The sequence below is a fragment of the Furipterus horrens genome, unplaced genomic scaffold (assembly GCF_987537825.1).
Source record: "Furipterus horrens unplaced genomic scaffold, mFurHor1.1.pri manual_scaffold_9, whole genome shotgun sequence".
Classification (NCBI taxonomy): Eukaryota; Metazoa; Chordata; class Mammalia; order Chiroptera; family Furipteridae; genus Furipterus; species Furipterus horrens.
Genome location: NW_028327179.1, coordinates 99,555,523 through 99,577,769, shown reverse-complemented (window position 1 = coordinate 99,577,769; position 22,247 = coordinate 99,555,523). Strand labels below are relative to the sequence as shown.

At 57.0% G+C, this 22,247-nt stretch overlaps 1 protein-coding gene across 1 annotated transcript; it reads left to right on the top strand.

Annotated features, from left to right (window-relative positions):
- The first annotated feature begins 5,491 nt into the window (after positions 1 to 5,491).
- Positions 5,492 to 21,713, top strand: ZNF282 (zinc finger protein 282). Its single transcript, XM_090287639.1, has 8 exons — positions 5,492 to 5,832; positions 7,916 to 8,335; positions 13,134 to 13,260; positions 13,776 to 13,895; positions 16,238 to 16,357; positions 17,532 to 17,645; positions 18,729 to 18,842; positions 19,513 to 21,713. Exons 1-8 carry the CDS (start codon positions 5,668 to 5,670, stop codon positions 20,271 to 20,273), a joined length of 1,941 nt encoding a protein of 646 aa, XP_090143765.1. The 5' UTR covers positions 5,492 to 5,667; the 3' UTR covers positions 20,274 to 21,713.
- Positions 21,714 to 22,247: the final 534 nt, after the last annotated feature.

Here is a 22,247-nt window from a genome sequence, read left to right as displayed (position 1 = left end):
GATAGAGTTCCTTTATCTGTGCTCTCCAAATGGTATGGAGAACCCAGATTTCTGCTCAGCTTTCCTCTCGCGGGCAGGAACGCCCCCGTTGCTTCCCCCGTATTGTAGCTCCCCTCAGCAGCTAGCTGCCCAACGGCTGCTCGGTAGCAACAAATAAAAGCACGTCTTTCCCACAAGCTCTTACCAGGAACTCGGTTATCTGAGATGCATGTTTTGTCTGTGTGCTTGGTGGGTACCTCTGACCCTGTTCTCTTCACTCCCGAAGGAAGCAAGTTCGTACCCAGAGGGCATTCTTTAACTAGGAAAGTGTCAGGCTCTTAAAAACAACCGGTAGTCAAGTTAGGTCAGGTGGGGGGTGGGGAGGGACGGGGCAGGGGCTGCGCACGGGGCCCCAATACGAGGCCCCTTCTCGGGTTAGTACAGCTTCGTGGGTTAGAGCCTGGACTCAGACCTAGATTCAAGTCCGGGTATCAGCAGAGGTGACATGCCACACATGTATTATTTAACCATCATGAGCCTAGCTCCCTTATCTGTAAAATAGGGAGAGCGATACCTCTGTCTCCGAGGTGTTGGGTGCAGGGATACCTGTGAAAGTGCTGAGCACGGAGCCTGCCGCGCAGCTGTCGGGGCGCCAGCTGTCAAGACCTGCGCCCAACCCACCAGGAGGGCTGTAAGGCCCCCGCGCCTGAAGCCGTGTCACGGGGCAAAGCTGATCTGCGGAAGCCCGTGAGGCCTGGGCTCTCAGCTTCCGGCTTGTGCGTCTTCGGTGCTCCCGGCTCCACAGACTCCTGTGTGCCGTGACGTCCTGGGGCTCTGGCTCCCTTGGTTTTCCTTCGTCTCTTTGAAGGTGTGGGCTCTGGCCCTGCTCCTATACCGGGCCCTGGAGGGTTCGGCCCTCCCTTGGATGGGCTGCCCGTGGGTCACACGCTCCTCTTGGCCCAGTCAGCTGTGGTTGGGAGGGAAGCCCTGTGGTCCCTGCGCCAGGATCTGTGACTTGGGGATGGGCAAGCACTGGCACAGTGTGGCATTTCTGCTGCTCCTGGGATAGAGGATCTGCTTCACCTGTATCGGGGTTCCTCAGAAGGCGGCCTCATAAGTACTGACAGAGATCCGAGTTTACTGTCCGTTGCGTAAAGGACGTGGAAAGTGCTGGGTATCGGTATCACAAAAGGAGTAATTGGTCACTTCTAGGGTGTGTGTTCTTTCTGGCCCTGCTCCAGTTTTTGTTTGTTTGAAGCATAACTGGCCGCAAAGTTTTACACACACACACACAGAATTGTCAACTTGGTCAAATTGCTGCTTCAAAACAAATTACTTCACTGTAAGGCCATCTGTCCCTAAATGCAGAAAGACGTCCAGTCAGAATCCTCGAGAGCAGGGTGCCGTGACGCTCTGAAAGCCACTAGGCCACAGTCAGACCAAACATGGCGTGACCCCTCACTGGGCGCGGTGGCTTTGGCTTTGTGTGTAAGCAGAGCCAGTATTTGCTGTGAAATCTTGACCCCTCGTCTAAAAATTAAGCTACGTAAGAAGCACCTGAGCAGGGGCTAAACCCTGGATTCTGGTCCTGGCTGAGCATTCCCTTCCTTCTTGATATGGAGCAGGCCACTTAATCTGTGGAGCCTCTTCTCATGTCCCTAACTCTCCTGGCACATCGAACAGGGTGGCAATATAAGGTCACTTCCAGTCCTGAAGTCCTGGACGTAAGATTTTCCCTCCTGGCCCTGTTATCCTTGTCTGGCTTCTCCCGATTGCCCTACTGAGCGATCGCCTCAACCCAACAGAGCGAACCCTTTGGAGAGGTAAGCATCATTACTGAATAAATAGTCTCCTTCTAACCATATTATAATTACTCCAGAGCCACACAAACAGACAAAACTTCAGAACTATCAGATTTTGTTTTAACCATACAATATGCAGTTGATTACATTTTTTCAGCCTCATCAGAGGGCATTTTTTCATTGCTTTTAGAGGGAAAGAAGCATTGATCGGTTACCTCCCTTAGACACCCAGACCAGGATCAAGCCTGCAACTTAGGTGTGTACACTGACCAGAAATCAAACCCACACCTTTTGGTTATGGGACTATGCTCCAAGCAGCTGAGCCACACTGGCCAGGGCTGATAGCATTTTCAAAGGATAAGAAGAACCGGGAAGGGCTGTTGAGAAAGTAGTTACTCAGCAGCCCCAGAGGCTGTGGGAGGAGCAGCAGTCGCTTGAGCTGTGCCCGCTGTCCGGAGACCTGGGACACACAGTACTGGCACCCTGCTGTGTGGGCAGAGGTGGGGGCGGCCCCAGGGCCTGCACCGGCCTCCCTAGCCTCTAGTGGTGAGGCCGGCACCTCCTTGTCAGAGCAGCTTGCTGAAGAACAGTAAGGGCCCTTGGTGACGTCATTACCAGCTCAGGTTTAACAATAATACGTGGTTTTAATACATTATTTGTGGCTTTCAGGGGAAAAAAAGCATTATTCTGCGTGAACACTAGGCTTTATTTTGAAAGGCTTTTGACCGTTTTTAGCAATCAAATCCACACTTAAAAGTTGAAGGGTTGCCCATTGAGAAGATTCAAAAGAACATCGTGCAACTATTTCCAACATAAAACACGTGTCCTGTATAAAGGGTTTTAAACCGTCGGTGCCTGTTGCATTAGAGCTGCTGAGCAGCGTCCTCATCACCGAGCGAGCGGTTATACATTTAATAAAACGGGAAGTAGCGCAGAGCCATTAACAACCGAAGAGGAGCCAAGAGCTTCACTCATCTGCTGCGTCAAGATTTGGGAAGAAGGTGGTGAAATGCCTATTTGAAGAAGGCTGAGAGTAAACTGAGGAGGGGGAAATAATATTTTCTTCAAACTTTACATAGGTGTAAAGCAGAACTGTTCAGAAGTTAGACGGATATGGAGTGAAAGTGTGTGTGTGTGTGACTGAAGTCTGAATGAAAATGGTGGCAGAAGGTGGATCTGAAAGCAAGGATGTTGAACTCATTAGCAAGAGCAAATTGATCGTAACACTGTAATATAAAACATTTGACTGATCCCCACAGTAGCACTTGGTACCCCTTCTAAGTAGTCTTGGAGCTTTATCGCCTTGCCTGCAGTACCCCTCCCCTCCAGAAAGCCCCGCCTCTGGTTTCAATCACACCCAGGATGTCAGTGACTTTGAAACCTAAGTAGTTACCCCTCGTTGGCAAAAGGGACAGTGTCCTAGAGGGAAGACAGGCTGTAGCCACAGACATGCCAGCGGGCAAGGGGGGCTTGAGGGTCCCTACGCTGTCATTTTCTTTCCTCCATCGATGACACCGTAGTCCCCAAGCGAGTGGCACAGTTAGGCGTGGGAGACGCCAAGACGGAACGAATCTGCTCACCCTCTTCACTCAGCTAAGATTGAATCTAGAGGTTGGTTGGTTGGTTTTCAAATAAAGCTTGTAGTTGTTGAAAGGACCTGGAGTGCACGGGGAACACCACGGGTTCTTAGGAAACGGCAAAGTTCTCCAGAGAAACAGAACCAAAAGGCTACGAAGAGATGAGATTTATTACAGGAATTGTCTCCTGCAGTACAGAGGCCAAAAAGGCCCACAGTCTGCCATCTGCAGCTGGAAAAACGGGAGAGCCAGCGGGGTGACATTCCGAGTCCAAAGGCTGAAGAGCCAGGAGTGCCGCTGTCCCAGGGCAGGAGGGACAGATGTCCCAGCTCAAGGGGAGAGCAAAGGGCACCCTCCCACCGCCTTTCTGTTCTATCCAGGCCCTCAGCGGATTGGATGATGCCCACACGCATGGGGAGAGTGACTTCTACTCAAGACTACTAATGCAAATGCTCATGTGTTCTGAAAACACCCTCACAGACACACCCAGAAGTGTGTGATCGGCTATCTGGGCATCCCTTGGCCTAGTCAAGCTGGTACGTAAAATGAACCCTCACGACACAAACGTTCCGGCGTTTACGAGTTCCCTCCCCTTCGGCCGCCCCTCCACCCTGTCCTTGAGAAGGTCCTCCAGTCAGATGCCCCGTAGGAGCTGCTCCTGACAGTGAACTGAACCCGCAGCCCTGGGCCGCCACTCCCTGGCTGCAAGGGGTGACCGTGTGGGTGGCAGTGTGGAAACCCACCCTCAGGGAAGGAGAATCGGAGTAGCTGCGCCACAGGGAGGTCTCATTGTGTAAGGAGGGAAGTACTTAACTGCTTAATACCGAAACCATAGCTTAAAGCCTTGGGGCTGACCTGGCCTCTTCCCCACCTGTGGGGAAGAGAAGCGGCTGATGATCCATGTGCCAGAATGTGCGCTCCAGCACACACGAATTTACCTGCAGCTCTTCAGACTCTACTTGCCTGGCTCCCCTAATAACGGTGGACATGATGTTTACCACTGGGGGCAGCCTGCAGCCAGGCAATGGAGGGAGGGCAACCTGGCTTCTGGGAGCATACCTTTGCTAGCCCGCGTGCTCCTTGACCACAGTACTAAGGCACTTATTCTCTATCCTGGAAGCATGTCTTACAGAGGAAGGCCTTGATAATTGTCCTTGTGAAGTATGGAGCTCTAAGAACATGCCTCACTTGGGCCAAAAAGGCCGCCTGCGTTTGCTAAGTGCAGCGGAAAAAAGGGTGCCAGTCTGGGCTAGCGCTGCAGCAGGTGGGCACTAGTCATTTAGAAAGACACCATAGACACTATTTTCAGGGTAATTACAAGGACTTACCCTTTGGTGGTAACTACCCTTGTTGAGTACCTACTATGTGCTAAGCACTGTCCTCATCTTGTCTGATTTTACAACTGTGGAGTCGGCCTTTTTTTTTTTTTTCCATTTATATATGAAGAGACCAAGTGATGCTCAGAAGTTCAGTAACGTTAGCAGTCAAAGCTAGAGACTGGTGGTTTTGGAATTTAAACGCAGGTGCATCCCACCGCAAAGCTCCATGACTGCCTAAGCAGCACATGGCACATAGTAAGTGTTCAGTAAATACTTGTGGAAGGAATGAATGAATTTCCCTTCCCCCTATACATTCCATTCGCCTACCCTACCTTGGCCTGACATTTCAAAGTAGCATTGACCTACAGTTCAAGGTTTTGGAAGAGGCTGCTGTTAAAATGCAGCGGGCCTTTCCTGGGAGAAAGAGTTCAGCCGTCCTCCGACACATTAGCCCGGATCACTTCTCCATCATCCAGACCAATGCAAAGGCCTGGAACTGGTCCAGGTGAATTTGAATTGGGAAGAGGGAGAGCGGGGAGGTGAAGCCTGCAAGGGAGTAAGGGAAGGGGAAAGACCGAAGAGTCTGGAGACACGATTATTTTTGCAAAAATTTTTAAAGGATCAGACACCATTTTCGTTGGGATGCCCGATACATCTGCAGCATTGGCGGAAATCAGTTCCCTGCATTGTTTGGGACGCCAAGGCAGGCCATCCCAGACTGGAGGGCGCTGACGAGCATACCCGCCCGGGGCCACTTTAGGGTGGCGGTGGCCCTGGCCAGGGAGTGGCCGCGTTGGTCCCGCAGGCGGGCAGGAGCTCGGAAGCCATTGGCTGGCGCGCTGGCTGGGGAGGGGCGGGGAGCGCCTCCAAAAGGGACTGTTTGCTCCTACGGGCTGTAGATGGAGCTGTCCGGTCCCGGCGAGGGGGAAGGCGCCTGGAAACCGTTCTTCTTCTCCCTGGCCGGCCCGAGCAGGGAACAGCACTCCCAGGATGCAGTTTGTGTCAACACGGCCGCAGCCTCAGCAGCTGGGCATTCAGGGCCTGGGGTTGGACAGCGGGAGCTGGAGCTGGGCCCAGGCTCTGCCCCCGGAGGAGGTCTGCCACCAGGAGCCGGCGCTGCGCGGGGAAATGGCCGAGGGAATGCCGCCCATGCAGGTGGGTGCAGCCCCAGCCCAACGCCATGGCCGCGCCGCCTGCCGTGGGGGCGGGGCTGCGGGGCTGCGGGCACCGAGGGCCCTGGGCGTGCGGGCGCGGAGGCGCAGGCCCCGGGCGGGCGAGCCTGGCAGGCGGGCGCCGCGGGCCCCGTGGCAGGCCCGGCCCCGATCCCCGGCGCCCTGGCCGGCCGGGCCCGCGCGCCGCCGAGACGCAGGCCCCCGAGGCCGCGTGCCGGCCGGGCCCGGGACCGGTGCCTGGCGGAGGCCTCGCGGGGCGAGGCGCCCGGAACGCGTGGTTCCCGGCACCTGGCGCAGCCGTAACCGCGTCTGCACCGGCCGGGCGCCCCTCCGCCGTGCAGGAGGGTTGCGGGCAGCAGCCGGGCCGCCGCCGCAGGCTTACACGGTAGCCACTTTGACGAAAGCTGTTTTAAATGTATTTCCATCTTTGACCAAGTGCGACGAGTAATTCACTTCTCCCTTGCACCCGCTGTGACGGGGCCGTTGGGAGGTGACTTTGCCTTCTCTCCGGCGGTTGGCAAACTTGGCTGCACATTCTAATCACCTGAGCAACTCCTAAGACTCCTGCCGCCCAAGCCTCAGCCCAGCCCAGTTAAATCAGCGTCTTGGGGGTGCGAGGAGGCACGGTCATTTCTTTCTCAAAGCCCCGCGAGGACCGCAGCGTGCAGGCGCGTGTGGGAGCCTGCGCTCCGGAATTGCTTACAAAGGCCGCCGAGAGAGGCCCGGAGGAGAGAGTGGGAGCAGGCCCTGGGCGGGCGGGACCCCCAGAGCCCCCTGCCGATGGCCCGGTCTCAGCCGGGAGCCCTGTGATCATTCCTCGGTGTCAGGTCTCCAAACCTCAGAAAAGTTGTCTGGGCCTGGAGACTTCCTAAACTTGTCAGCTCTTGTCGCCTTCTGTGGCCAGACAGCAGGGAAGCCTGAACGAGCTCACGTGCCCAGCTTTGATGGAAATACTGTCACCCCTTACTTAGCAGGGCCTGGGGCCCAGAGCCCCAGTCCTCTTCCTCCCGTGTCAGTGATTCCCTCTGGGGCTGTCACAGCTGGTCTGAGTTAGAGAGGGCATTTGGCGTGCCTGTCCCGGGCCTGCCCAGGTCACCTCTAAGCAGCAGGTCTCTGCTTTGCCCAGCCTGAGGGCCTCTTCTGTCCCTGGTGGCCAGGGGAGGCCGTTGCTATACCTGCCGTTGTCCAGCAAGCCCTGGGTGCTGGCACGATATGGGGCAAGTTCCCAGGTCACCAGTGAATGGCCACCACCCTCACTTGGTTATAGGGCTTGGCTGTCTTATCTGCAACCATGACGCTTGGCCTACCAGGGTGAGGGCCTAGAGCCGGGTGGCTGGGGGAGGCATGGCGTACCCCTCCCCAGGAGACAGGGAGGGAGCTGAGAGGTCTCCTTTTCCATTTAGAGATGTCCCGTCCTTTCCTCCTCAGTGAGTGACATTTTTGGCAAACCTATTTTCGTTTTGGAAATAAGAATCAACAGTTCTTTATGGGAAAAAGGCTGCTCGTCTGTGCTCTCGCTTGGCCTCCCTGGTGTCCCCCTTGGTGCCACCCTGCTGGGAGGGTGTCAGCAGCACCTAGAGCCGCTCCAGGTGGCAGTGAGGAGAGGTGCTATAGAATGACCATCCGCTTCTCTGTGCCTCAGTTCACCCTCTTTAAAGCAGACATAATCGTTAGTGCCCTGAGCTGCTCAGGTTTTGCTGGGAAGATCGGGCTCAGATGACATACATAAAAATTCTTACTTTGAAATGGAAAACACTAGGCTGCTCTGAAGAGTTCATCGTTAAGCTTGCCCTCGAGGAAAAGAGCTGTTCTATTCAAAGAAGGTCATACAGGACATTTTAGGCCCAAGGTGAAGGTGGGTGACACGTGAGGCCAGCCTGACTCCTGCACGCAGGAAACGGGGAGGTTGGGTGGCCGCTGGAGCTATTGCTGCAGACAGTCATGCACACCAGAGCCTGAGAGGCGGGGGCTTGGCAGAAGAAAGAGAACTTGTGGCATTTAATTAGTTGTGCTCTTAGGCACACAGGGTCTCATCTCGGGCTGTCCCTCTCTCCCTCTGCACCCAGGCTCAAGAATGGGACATGGACGCCCGGCGACCGATGCCTTTTCAGTTCCCGCCCTTCCCGGACAGGGCGCCCGTCTTCCCTGACCGCGTGATGAGAGAGCCCCAGCTGCCCACGGCAGAGATCTCGCTCTGGACCGTGGTGGCCGCCATCCAGGCCGTGGAGAGGAAGGTGGATGCCCAGGCCAGCCAGCTGCTAAATCTGGAGGGACGAACAGGGACCGCCGAGAAGAAGCTGGCCGACTGCGAGAAGACGGCCGTGGAGTTCGGGAACCACATGGAGAGCAAGTGGGCCGTGCTGGGGACGCTGCTGCAGGAGTACGGGCTGCTGCAGCGGCGGCTGGAGAACATGGAGAACCTGCTGAGAAACAGGAACTTCTGGGTCCTGCGGCTGCCTCCGGGCAGCAAGGGGCAGGTCCCCAAGGTATGTAGTGGTCCCCAGGGGTGAATGAACAAACCCTTGATTTTATTTTGTCCGTCCTCCTCACAAACTTCTCTGGCTCCCTGTTGTTTAATTTAAAGTGTCTTCTTAGCCCTGACTGGTGTGGCTCAGTTGTTTGGAGCATCGTCCTGCAGAGCGAGAAGTCGCCAGTTCAATTCCCGGTCAGGGCACATGCCTGGGTTGCGGGTTCAGTCCCTGGCCGGGGTGCCTACGAGAGGAACTGATTGATGTTTCTCTCTCACATTAGGTCTGGAACATTCTCCCTCCGTGAGCTGGCCTCCACCTGGCCCCCACAGAACCTGCATGTTTCTGTCTTTGAGTGTTTACGCTCCCTGGGATGTCTGGGTGTCTGTCATGTTCAGGTTTTCCTCTTGGCACCAATGGGCCGGGCTCTGTCGGAACTCCAGCTCGTTCTCTGTGCTCTGTCCCGCACGCCTGCGTGTGCCCCAGCGTGGGAGACACCGCCGGTGTGCGCCCCGCTCCTGGATGCCGTCCTTTCCTCCCTGCCCCTCTCCGGGTCTCGCCCACACTCACATTCAGCGTCTCCCTCGGGGTGTCAGTGAACGTCTGAGATTTAACGTGAGCCGTCGGAGCTGGTCCCCGACCTGACACCGGTCCTGCCCACAACCGTTCTCACCTCCGGCAAAGACCCTCCTTCCTTCCCTTTGCCGAGGCCAGAGGCCGCCTGTGGGCCTCACGCCTGCCCCCCGCACACCCGCTTCCACTGCTTAGTAAATACCTTCGCCTTTCTTCAAAACAACATCCATAGTCCGACCATTACCGCCACCTCCACCGCCGCCACCGCCATCACCTCTCAGCTGATCATTGCCGTGGCCTCCTTCCTGATCTCCTCGTCCCCGTCCTGGTCCCCGTCCTTGCCCCACCCCGTACCCACTCTGTTCTCAGCAGAGCGGCCAGAGGGATCCTTTTAAAATACCAACCACAAATACTACCCCTCTGCTTAAAACCCGCCCAGACTGCCCACCTGGTTCAGCATTAGGCCCCCCCTCGGACCACCTTTCAGGCCTCACGCCCACTCCACCCCCTGGCCCGCTCCTCCCCGGCACAGTGGCCGCCTGCGTCTGCCAGCACGCTGCCCATCCCCCCCGGGACCTCCCTCCACCGAAAAGTTCTTCCTTCCCCGTGGGTTCCCCCAAGGTCTGCCCTGTCCTCAGCTGATCCGGGTGGCCTCCTGCGGCCGGGGCAGCGCCGAGGCTCCCAGCCCCGGCACACGCCCTGCTCCGTCCCTGCCCTGTGTTCTCCGAGCCCTGACGCCCTCAGGCGTCTTCAACAGTCACTTCTGCTTTTGTCTCCTCGGCTGGTTGTCTCTGACCGCAGTGCGAGTTCTGCTTGGTTCCCTGCTGCGCCTCTGTGCCCGTAACAGTCCCTGGTTCTAGTCGGCGTGCAGAAATACCCGCCGTGAGCACTCACGCCGCGTCGGGCAGCGGGCTGTCCCCGTCTGCATCTGCAGGGGCGGCAAGTGCCCGGTGGCTGCCTGGGGAGTTGTCCGTCAGAGGCCCGCTGAGGCCGCCCAGAGCCGAGCTGGAGCCGTGGCCTGGTTCCTCCCGAAAACGGACCCTGCCGCCGCGGCCCACGGGGCCTGGCTCCCAGGACGGCTTTTCCACACGTGGCCCTTTTCCTCATCCCGGCGACCATTCGCCTTGGCGCTCTGTTCCTCTGTGGCCCCGTTGCGTGTCTGTGGTTGAGTCCGGCGTCAGGACCCTTGAGCTGACCCGTGCCCGCACAGAACGGTGGGGTGGCAGTGGGGTCCGGAATCGGGGATGCGGGCGTGGAGTCCGGCTTGGCCTCTGAAGGAAGTGAAGTCTTAAGTAAGTAAGAGTTTAGGGCATCCCCAGCGGGTCTCTCTGAGCTTCAGTGTCCTCATCTGGAAGATGAAGGTGACGATGTGCTTCGGGGCACGGAGTTGTGGGGATGCCCTGGTTTTGCTGATGGGACAGCACTAGGTATTAGTTCTCTGTCGCTGGGTAACAAGCTGTCCCCCGACTTAGCAGCCTAAAGGAATAATTATTTGTTATTGCGCACTGCCTGTGGGTTAGGCATTCAGGGCCAGCTTAGGCACGTGGCTCTGGCTCAGGAAGTTAGACTCAAGCTGTCGCCTGGGGCTCCAGTCCCCTGAAGGCCTGGCGGAGGCGGGGGCATCCCTCCAGGGTGGCTCGCTTGCTAGGCTGTTGGCAGGAAGCCCGAGTTCCTCCCCAGGTGGGCCACCCGCGGGCTGCTTGGGCCTCCTTCCGACATGGCAGCGGGCTTCCCCCAGTGGGAGTGAGTCCAGGAGAGACCAGGACAGGAGCTGCCGTGTGGCTTACGACCTGGTCTCAGAAGCCACACGCCATCACTTCTCTCTTTCTCTCTTAGAAGCAAGCCACTAAGTCCTGCCCACACTCACAGGGAAGAGGAGTAGGCTCTGCTCTTTGAAGGGACTGTCAGAGGATTTGTGGGCATACTTTGGACCCCCCCCAACCATAAAGCGCTACGAGCATGTAAATCGGTGTTGCCAGCGGTGGTTGTAACTCACTGTGGACTCCTGGCCACGTTCCCTTGGTCAGATACAAGGGGGCTGCTGGCTCTCCGACCCTCTGTGCCTCTCAGCGCTGTTGCGTCTGTTCAGTAGTTTGCAGGTGATTTGTGGATGGTGTTTCTCTCCAGCCGGCTGTAGGCTCGGGCCCCGGCCCCGACTGCTGTTGTGCCTTGGCACAGCGGAGTTTTCAAAAGTGAGGTCTGTTTCCAGCTGCGAGAACATGATTCCAGAATCTGGGTCATCCACAGGGACGGGGAAGTGAGGCAGAGGAGTTGGGATGTCGGGAGAGGCAATGAACTTGGTTTGGGGTACGTTTAGTTTGAGGTACTTAAAAGATGATTAAATGGAGCCACTCGGAAGGCTGTCGGATTGTGAACTTGGAAGGGTGCAAGGAAAGTCGAAGAGGGTCATGTGCAAAGGGAAGAGTGAAGAGACAGGGGAGAGCGAGGGCAGGACCCTGGGTCTCTGGAGGGGAAAGAAGGCCGTAAGGATGACGCGAGTCGTGTGGGCAGGAGGCAGCCTCGTCGTGTATGCCAGGCAGGCGGAAAATCCCACAAAGGTGGTGTGACCTTTCAAAGAGGCCGGAGAGGGTGAGAGGTAATAGCAGGAGGCCACCTCCGACCTTCCAGGGTGTGGTCCCAGAGAGTGGAGGTCCTTAGACACATTTGAAGGGGTCAAAAGACGCGTGGACATGCTCCAAGTGGAGAGAGACTAGAGTTGGTTGAGGTGGCAGAGGTGAGTGGCCCTGGAGGGAAAGCCCAGGAGAACGAGAGACTGAGGACTATTTGGGCCGAGACCCGGCGAAGGGGCTGGAGGAGAAATGAAGGACGCACAGCGAGGGGTTTGGCTTGGCAAGAAGAAGGGCAAGGAAGGGAGACTGGCTCCAGCTCCCTGCAATCAATGATAGACCGGGGAAGACGGGGGAAGGGTTTGAAAGAAGTCTCCTGGGGCAGATGACCAGGAGAGGTCAAGGCCAGCAAGAGGCCACCGGAGCAGCCTCGAGACAGGTGGTATAAACGTACAGAGGGTGTTACCCGCAGAGTGTTGTGACTTTTATCTAGCAGCAGGGAAGCGAAGTGAAGAAAGTGGTCTGCGATAGTTTTCCCGGGTTGGGGATTCGCCTAAGTCTATTGGAGGGTCAGGGGGTCTGTGGCCAAAGATGGCTGGTGAGCTGTTATCAGCACCCAGGTGTGCACGTCACACCTGTGCAGGACACCCTTAGGGTTGTGAGCACCTGGCACAAGGGCGGACATTTCCTATTTATGGAAGGGCGTTGCCCACCGCCGCACTGTGCACCCGTGGGCCTGACACCCAGAGGGCTGTCTCATTCTCATTTGCACGCAGGTGCCACATGGGCCACCTGTGGCCTGCGTGTGCAGGTAGGAGCCTAACGGGTGAGGGTGAGGGCCTGGGAGAGGCTTGTGGGGTTGAATTTCAGAGGGCGAGAGGCTGGGCCAATAGAGATGTGAAAGTAGTGGGAGGTAAGGCCCTCTGGTCTGGGGAGGGAAGTTCTGTTACTCAAGTCACGGAAGTGAAACCATTTTGAATGATTCGGTCCCAGGTGAGGCCACGCTGATGAGTGACAGGCCAGGATCCTTGTCAGACTGAAGTAACGGCTTAAATAACAGAGCAGACTGCCTCGAATAACGAGGGACGGACAGGAAATGGTGGCTGACTCAGGCTACAGTGGAACTTTCTAGTATTGGCAACCACCATTCAGCACATTCCACAAATATCTTGGCTTGAAACTGTGTGCTTCTGGATGCTTGGGGACACAGCACCGAGCAAGCCTGTGGAGGTGGCAGAGCTGCAGCACATGCCTTCAGCTTTGACGTGGCAGTAACAGAAATGTCACTGCCTGCCTAGAGGTGACCTGACCAGAAATACAGGCTTCCTGACAGGGGCTTGCTGTACTTGGCTCACTGATGCCCACTGAGAACCTACCCAGCCCTGTCACCCTGAGCACCAAAGAAGCACAGTGACCCCAGCTCTGCTCAGGTCTCAGTCCCCTCAAAGCGAAATGACAAAGGACATGGTAAATGCTTTTTAAAAAAGAAAAGGCAGTGTTGTCCTGGAAGCACGAGGAGGTCAGGAATAGCGTGGACTGACACACTGGAATGGACCGGGCCGGGCAAGGAGGTCGGGGCGCCCCGGAGAGCTCAGGCCGGGCTCAGGCTGGGTGGGTGCCGAGGCCCAGGAAGGGGAGGCGGGGGAGGTGCCAGACTACAACTCCCTTTGGCCCAGGTTCCGGTGACTTTTGTCGACATTGCTGTTTACTTCTCTGAGGACGAGTGGAAGAACTTGGATGAATGGCAGAAGGAGCTTTACAACAACCTGGTGAAGGAGAACTACAAGACCTTCATGTCCCTAGGTGAGGACACCTTCCCGATTCCGTGGCCAGCAGTCCTGGGGAGGGGTGCGCTATGCTTTGGACCCTCCTTCCCACCCCCTGGACAGGGTGCTTCCTGTTTGCGGGAGCTCAAGGGACGATTTGTTTATGATGCTAGGAAGATAGAATGGTTCCTAACAGGATAAAAATTGAGAAGCCAGGAACGGGGCCTATCCCTATAGAATCAAACGCCACCACTGTTCCGAAATGCAATTAGCGTCACCTGCGCTACGCCCCAGCAGCCTTGACGGGCTACAGTCAGCCTGCTGTTGGCTGTCCGAGACCAGCTAGTTCCACACCAGAGACTGGGGGAGCTGGGGGCTCGTCTTCAGGTTCCTCATAAGAGATTGCCTGCTTACATCATGGCTTACCACCTAGAGGGGCAGTCGGCTGGGGCAGGGAGGTGTCGGGGAGAGGAGAGGGGGGAGTTCTACCATCACCGTGGATCGGGACGCCGTGGTCAGCTTCACTCAGTCCTTCCTTCCAACTCCTTCCAGGTTCAGAGGGTCCAGGGCCCAAGCCAGAGGCCCCGTCCCAGGCCGAGCGCAGGGAAGAGCCTTGCGTGTGGGAGCAGCGTGACCCAGAAGAGAGAGAGGTCCTGATGGAGCCAGACACAGGTGAGGGCAGCTGGAAAGACCCCCAGGTCCGGGGCCGGGCGGGAGAGAAGCCCCGTCACCCCTGCCCAAGGCAACGGGGGCTTCTCTTGAGTTGCTCATGGGGCCGGTTCTGCCACTGCTGAAATTTGGCGCTTACATCCAGGGAGAGGTCTCAGGGCCTGAAAACACCCCCCAGCGCTGGGTTAGAGCCAGGCAGCTCTGGACGCCCAGGTCAGCCAGGGAGAGACATGGGGACCGGGCAGGCTTGCGGCATCCCAGTGGGAAGCATCAGGGGAGGGTAGAAAGGGAGGCTGTCTGGGTGTCACCTCAGTATCGTCACCCTGTCCTCACACAGAGCCCCACATCCCAGGCAGACTTCCCCCCCAAGCCTTTCCCCTCACTCGGGAAGGAACCTTCGGGCCAGAGGGAACCCAGCTCTTGAAGTGTCGTGCCCACTGCGGTGACGGGCCAGGCTGCCGGTCCCAGCCCAGCCCTCGAGGTCCCTTCGTGGGTCTGAGTGGTGTTGGACCAGAATACAGTTTGGAATCAGGCGCTTGAACTGTATTCTCTGCCTTTTCGTAAAGCTGTCACCTCTCTGTTCCCGTGTTTGCTATTTTTGCTGTGAGAACTTTTGCCACATACATGTCGCCACACAATTGGGCACAGGCAATTCCACCATGAAGGATCACATACCTGGCTGGCAGTTTGGTTTACATTTGGCAGATTTCGTGTATTTAAGTTGGTTGTCAGTTTGGGGTCCTTTCGGCAATGATGAGGTTCTTGCAGTTTAAATTTACTTTTATTTTTATTGAGGGATTTATGAGAGAGAAAGAGAAACACCGATGTGTTCTTCCACTTAGTGATGCTTTACTGGTTGATGCTTGTGTGTGCCCTGCCCGGGGCTCGAACCGTCAGCCTTGGCGCATCGGGATGATGCTTTAACCAGCGGAGCTGCCTGGCTGGGGCTCCTGTTCCTATGGAAATCCTGGCCCTCATAGTGGTCTCTATGGTAACGAGGAGCCATGGTGGTCTTTGAAGACTGGGTGGGTGATAAGAACTATGTGTAAAGCCAGCTCTCACCCTCCACGAGACAGTGATCACTAGAAAGTCTTTGCAGATCCTTCGGTGAGCAGGGACCCCTCCCACCCAACAAGAGGTCACCGTGCTGTGCAAATATGACAGACGCCCACTGGTCCACAGCAGCCTGCGAGAGCATTAGTTACTGATTCTTCATCGGAAACTGATAACCTCTCTTTAACAAGGGAACAAACAGTGGCGAAAAGGCAAAGGCCAGTCCAAGCAAAGACGCAAACCAAAAAGCAAACGAAGTGCGGGGCGCACCTAAGTGAAAGGCCTCAAAGACAGGGTGCTTTCCTCTTTGTAACATGCCTTCTTAGTTTTAGTAGTAACTCGTCGTGTTTTATTACGTCCTTCTTAATGTCCCTCTTTTGTTTCTTGTTAGTTTTCTCTCTCGCGGCTGAACTTGCCTTGCGGCCTGTTAGTGGGGCCGTGAAAATGCCTGTGGCAGAGACGCGTGTGGCAAAGGTGCTCACGGTGAAAACCTAAGAACCTGCCGCCGTCAGGGTCCACGGCTGAGGCTGCCTTTCACACCCAAAGCACTGAGTCGTCAGCCCTCCCTGTGCCCATGGGACAAGGACCACTGTGCGCGCTCCCTGGGTGGGATGAGCAGACGGCCAGAGAGGTCAAGTGACCCACTGGCAGGGCCGCGGGCAGAGTTCAGACCAGGACCACGTCTTCCGAGTCCCCCTCTAATCTCCCTGCTGCCCGGGCTAGTGCGTCACACCACAGAACAGCACAGGAAGAAAACGCCCTCTTGTCACGTGTCAGGGGCTACGTACAGGAAATGTCACTGTCCTTTATGCGTGAGGATGCGTGCTGTGCATCCTTACGGAGGACTGGGTGGTATCTCTGCCCAGTCCAGCTTCTTGCTAATTATATACGCGTGTGTGGGTGTGTGCATGTTTCTGTGTGAGTGTGTATGTCTGTGCCGTGTCTGGCCACCTCTTTCTGACTGGTGTGACAAACAAGGACAAATGACATCTACACAAACGTCAGTCTGGCCTTAATTAGCACCCACCCCGGTGTGAGGCTGTTTCTGGAAGCCTCTCCTGGCCTCGCACACCACATTTTGTTCCTTGGCCCAGCCTTTGTCCTGAATGTTGATTGCTTCTCTGCTCCCGAGACCTTCCGCTCACTGGGGTCCCCCATAGTCACCCGCAGGAACATGAGACCCCGGTACCCTTCCCTGGCAAGGGCTGCCAGCCATGCTCCTGACCCCGAGAGCATCCAGGTGACAGTCGTTCAGAAAAAAGCCACCAAATGATGTGACCTTATGTCCCCAGCAGCAGAGCCCCTGGTGCCCGCCCAGGACGTGTCCTCTCAGGTGAAGCGGGAGGAAACGCTGTGTGTCCGGAGTCAGCGGGGCCTGGAGGAGAGAGCCATCCCCACGGAGCCCATTACCGGTGAGCGAGCCGAGTAGCCGCCCCTGCCGGGAAGGGAGGGGAAAGCTTCCGTGATTGTGGAGTGGAGCATATCCAGAAGCTGCAGGGTAGACCAGCAGGCTGGGGACGCGGTCTGCTGGCAGAAGTCCGTCTTCCCTAGGGGAGGCCAGCATGTTCTTTAAAGCCTTCAGCTGATTGGAAGAGGCCCACCCTCATTACAGAGGGCAATCTGCTTTCCTCAAAGTCTACTAGGTTCCACATGAACTTCATCATTAAAAAGTACCTTCACAGCAACCTGTAGAATGTCTGGCCAAATATCTGGGTGCTCTGGCCCAGTCAAGTGGATGCACCAAAGTAGCCATCAGCAGATGGGTTCACATACAGTAGCTCTTTACTTATCCACGGGTTAGAGGCCCACCAGCCTCATCCGCCTTAGTCAGGGCCCCACTGCCATGAGTGAGTGAGATCGTGGCTGCGGGAAGGACAGCCCACGTCATCGAGGCCACCAAGGCCTTGCAGGTTTTCTGTCTTCAAAGAGATCTTTCAGAGCCCAGAGGGAGTAGAGGGTAAATGAGGTTTCATGGCCTCTGCAGAAGGAAGATGCAGAAAGCATCTTAGAAAAATCCCATTAAAATGGTTACGATAAAAGTCTTCCTGCTCCAACCCGTGTGGCTCGGTTGGTTGGGTATTGCCCCACAGAGCAAAAGGTCGCTGGTTCGATTCCCTGTCAAGGCACATGCCTGGGTTCGAGAGGCAGCCAATTGATGTTTCTCTCCCTCTTGTTCCCTCTCTTTCCGTCTCTCTAAAAATAAAATTTTAAAAACCTTTTAAAAAGGCTTCCTGGAAGGCGTCATTTTTCTAGAAAACCTCCACATGGGGAATGGAATACCTGTTTCCATGGGGGTGCTCAGTACTCAGTACTCAGTCATGAACCTCCTCTCAGGACTTAAGTTCCCAAAGCACAGAAGGACCCTTTCTCGAAGTCACTGTTTCATCACTCCCCAACAGTATCCACTTATTCCCATCAAAAGCTCCATTATTTGAGGCCAAGCTGACTTAAACCTTTAATTAATTAGCATGCGTTAATTATACCTGATTTGTAGGGAAAAGTGCGAAGTGAGAGATTTTCTCAAAGCACAGACTTGCGGGCATTTTTGTGTCCCCTGACACTTTGCTGGTGTGTCTCCACGTGCAGACTCGCCTGCCTCCGCCCAGGACCTCCTGTCCCGGATCAAACAGGAGGAGCACCCGTGTGTGTGGGATCAGCAGGACCTGGCAGAGAGAGATATTCCGACGGACCCTAATTCAGGTGAGCATGGTGCTCTGGGGTACCGGTAGGGCGGGCAGCCTCCCTGCTGACTTTTCTAAAGTCTGACAAATCCAGCCAATTGAGTCACTCTGGGTTGCAGGCCACTGAGGGCTGAGGGACTCAAATACGTGCCCCTCAGTTAGCAAATTTGTACAGATTTTAGAATACAACTTAATGAAGTAGAGAGGGTTTTTCTAAAGGGGTCATTAATTGATAATTGACTGCGACAATGTAACTAACACTAAAATTACTTCACCTATTTTAAAATAATAAATATAACCAAAAAGGTTTTTAAAAGTTCCATATATTTCTGTAAAAATATATTTACATTTCCTGGAATATCTCTTGAGTGAATACTAGTTAGATGTCTCCCAGGAAAACTTCTGGGGTGGGTCCGGGCATAAAGGGGACAGAAGAGAATAATGGGGTGCCCACCTGCCTGGGGCCTGTGTGTGTGTGTGTTCACATTGCTTGCAGGCCTGGGGGAACCCAGTGCCATCTCATTCGGTAGCTGGGACCCCAAAGTCTGATCCTATCCCCCTGTCCCAGGAAGAGGAGATCAGATATAAAGTCCAGCTTTCCTTTAGATTGTCAGCTCTGCATCTGACAGTGGGGAGGCTGAGAGACCCTAGGGCAGAAGCGAAAGCCAAGCCTCCTGATGGAGAGCAGTTCTGACAACCCGTGCTCACTGCTTGTGCTGTGGCTGATTCTGAAGCCCTGCCTCTCCTCCCGCGGCCCTGTGGGCCATCCCAGGCCAGGCTGCCCTTGGCGTGTCTTGGACCCGCTGGCTGCTCTGGGGCTCAGTGGGTGTAGTCCCAAGTCCTGGGTTCTAATCCTGGCTCTGCCGCCAGACTTTGGGACAAGCCTCCTCCTCCCTGACCACCTGGAAGTGTAGCAAGCACAAGTGGTACCCCGCTTATGAAGGCATGGGGGTGAGGGGGGCGCCAGTAGGTAAAACACAGAATCCAGAACCTTCATGCGCCCGCCAAGGCGGAGCAGCTGCGCTGTGATGGATTTGGACCTTTGGGGGGATGCTCAGCGGGCACGAACAGATCCTAAGGCTGCCTTCTTTCCCACGAACAGAGTCCCTGATCTCGGCACATGACATCTTGTCGTGGATCAAGCAGGAGGAGCAGCCGTACCCTTGGGGCCCGCGTGACTCAATGGAAGGAGAGCTCGGATTAGACTCTGGCCCCAGTGAGTGCTGTGTGGGAGCCCCTGCGACCCCCGGGTGTCTGTGCAGAGGGATGGCTGCTCCCCTGGGTCCTGCCCCCCTGCCAATAGGGCGATGTTCTTTGGGATAGCTTTTCAACGGTGTGTGCCAGAGAGCTTCCCCCTTCCTTTTGGAGGAAAGCAGCTGGCCTAGTGGAGAGATGGCTGCACCGGGCGGGGGCGGGGCCCAGCCCCTTGCCGCCCATTCCCGTCGGCCTCTAGGCAAGCTTTTTGCCTTGGGTACAGTTCTGGCAAATTCCCTCCAGTTGAGAGGTTCTCCTTAGATAAGTTATCCTTGAACATCAGAATACAGTTAAGTCTGTCATATTATTTCCAGGCAATTCTGCCTTGGAAGGCGACCTCCACATAGCGCCCCACCCTGCGCTCAGCATTCTGGATGATTTCCTGTCCTACCTGCGAGCTACCAGCTCTCCGACAGGTGGCTTGGGGCAGGCCAGAGGGTCAGGGAGCCCTAGAGGCATATGGAAAATGACCCTCAATTTTTTAGAGAAACCGAGGCCCCGATCGCCTCCTGTGGCGCACACGAAGCCGCAGAGAAAATTAGTTACGGACCTGGGCACCCTCGCAGGGATGGTGTGGGGTCCCGGGCAGAGCACTGTCAGAGTGTCATTTCTCCGCGTCTCTTCCTCCCCAGGTGACAACCTGCTGCTGGTGAAGAACGCGGCTCCGGCCCCACCGCCCCAGCCCGCTCCGCCGAGCCTGCCCGCAGCCCCGGCGGCCGAGAGCACGGGCGGGCCCCCGAGCCGGGGCGCAGGCGGGCTGCTGGAGGATGGCTTCCCGGCGCTGGCCGGGGAGCGCAGCGCGGCCGGCGGGGCGCAGGCCGGCGGCGGGGGCGCGGGCGGGGGCCCGGACGGCGGCGGGGGCTGCGGCAGCTGCTGCCCGGGCGGCGGGCTCCGGCGGGGCCTCCTGCACGGCGCGCGCAGCAAGCCCTACTCCTGCCCGGAGTGCGGCAAGTGCTTCGGCGTGCGCAAGAGCCTCATCATCCACCACCGCAGCCACACCAAGGAGCGGCCCTACGAGTGCGCCGAGTGCGAGAAGAGCTTCAACTGCCACTCGGGCCTCATCCGCCACCAGATGACGCACCGCGGCGAGCGGCCCTACAAGTGCTCCGAGTGCGAGAAGACGTACAGCCGCAAGGAGCACCTGCAGAACCACCAGCGGCTGCACACGGGCGAGCGGCCCTTCCAGTGCGCGCTGTGCGGCAAGAGCTTCATCCGCAAGCAGAACCTGCTCAAGCACCAGCGCATCCACACCGGCGAGCGGCCCTACACGTGCGGCGAGTGCGGCAAGAGCTTCCGCTACAAGGAGTCGCTCAAGGACCACCTGCGCGTGCACAGCGCTGGCCCGGGCCTCGGGGCCCCGCGGCCCCTGCAGGCGCCGCCGGAGCGAGACTAGGGCTGGGCTGGGGGAGGGAAGGCCCTGCGGCAGGAGCCCGGGGGCGGCGGGCCTGGGGGCGGCCTGACCACCCTCCATCCTGCCCGGGGCTCCCGGTGCGCCTTCCCTCCCTCCACCCGCCACGTGCTGGAAATCGGGAATAGGATTTGCACTCTAAACAGGGTTCCCGGTGGTTGGCCAGGGGTCCCCTAGACCTGTCCGGGTCATCTCATAGAGTGGACCAAGGGGCCGGCTGAGCGGCTTCCCGCGGGGAAGGTGCCAGAGAGACAGTGACGAGGGGCTCCGGGCGCCCCCTTCAGACACCTGGAGTGCCCATTTGGCCACTGGGGTCACAGATGGTGATCAGGGGAAGCAACTAGGGAGTCTGGGAAGCCTGGGGTCAGGAACTCAGGTTCTAAGCCTGAGAGGCGGAGAGGGAAGCGGAGGTGTGGCCGAGCAGAGGGACGTGCTAAGGCGGGGTTACCAACCACCTCTATGGCGACAACACTGCCTCGCGTTTCAATGGCGCTTTGTACTTTTTTAAACGTGTTTTCTATCTGTTATGTACTTTCACCCTTAGCCTATCCCTCTGCGGTGGGTGGGGTAGGGTTTGCCTGACTTGGTAGCCAAGGAAAGGAGATGCAGGTCGGAGGGTTCAGCCCAGATCACACGCGAGCGAGGCAGAGCTGGGACCAGGGCTCCCGACCCCAGCGCGGTGCCCCCACCACACACACTGCCTACCTCCGATGTCTGAGGGACAGACCTCTGGCCTCTCCCTTGCCCCTGACCTACCAAAACTAATCAGAAGCACCCAGGGGACCCCCCCATCCCTTGTGGGGTAACCGGGAACGGGGAACAGTTGGCCACAGCGCACCCCAGGCTGTGCTTCTGGAAGGCTCTTCCTAGTGGGTACTTTTGAGGCCCCGGGCCCCGCCCCCAGCCGGCCCCGCCCACCCCAAGTCCCTCAATATGGTGCAGCACATGCTGTCCCTGCAGGCAGCAGTGACCCGGCCCTCCAGAGGCAGCTGTGCCCTGGGTCAGACCTCACCCCGATTATTGACTCCAGTGTCCCCAGGGCCAAGGGGTGAGAGCGAGGCGCGCGCTGCAGGGGCTGCCATCGGGGAAGTGAGTCTTCCCAGGAGGGCCAGGCAAGCGGGTGCTAGAGGCCCAGAGCCTCAGTCTGTCCCCTGCCCTGAGCCTCCCACCGGTGCTATCTGTTCACTGACCATGCTCGTGGACACGGACACAGACCTCTGCTCCAGACCCCGCGGGCGCCCCCGGAGGCGCCGAAGGACCCCCTCGTGTTGGTGCAATGCTCCATGGTCCTGCGCGGCCACAGTCTCCATTTCTGCGTCTTGCATGGCCGGGCACTGGGGTGGGGTGGCATGCCCCAGGACCCTTGTTTGTGTCGAGAATGACTTTTCCTGCTCCGCCCATCCAGCCCATTGCTCCCCGAGCCGGGAGCACATTTGTGAGCTCTCTGCTTCCTCCCTCGTCCGCGCAGCTTGGCTTCCTCAGACCCCTTTCTGCTGTGCAAAGGGAATTCTTGAAATTAAATAAAAGGTGTCCAGATCGCAGACTAGCGTGTTCATTGGGCCGAGGGGGCTGCAGCGTGGCTTCGCACCGGGAGGCCTCCCTGGACTGGAATCCAACACTCGGGGTTTTTCCCCCGTCGTTCTTTTTGAAGGAGGCAGATCTTAAGAAAACGAGTTGAGAAATTAAACACAGACAAGTTCAATGGACTTTTATTAGAGTAGAAGGGACCCTCTATCCAGTGTTTGTTTCGGTGGGGAGGGGGCAGTAGTCTGCTTTTCAGAGGCACATGTAGAAAATCAAACTTCGTAATCGATGTCATGGTAAACAAGACCAACAGATTTTTTGTTTGTTTTGGACTATTAAGGAGAAATCGCCGGGACATGGGTCTGAGAACCTTTTGGAAACGTATCTTTATTTTGCCCTCAAGGAGCTGATTCCCAAAGAGGTTTAGTGACTTAG

Excerpts from the sequence above, each read along its gene's own strand:
- ZNF282 (XM_090287639.1), top strand. The coding sequence starts at position 5,668 with ATGCAGTTTGTGTCAACACGGCCGCAGCCTCAGCAGCTGGGCATTCAG. Across the intron at positions 13,261-13,775 it reads CAAGACCTTCATGTCCCTAG|GTTCAGAGGGTCCAGGGCCC; the intron begins GTGAGGACACCT and ends AACTCCTTCCAG. Across the intron at positions 13,896-16,237 it reads CCTGATGGAGCCAGACACAG|CAGCAGAGCCCCTGGTGCCC; the intron begins GTGAGGGCAGCT and ends TTATGTCCCCAG.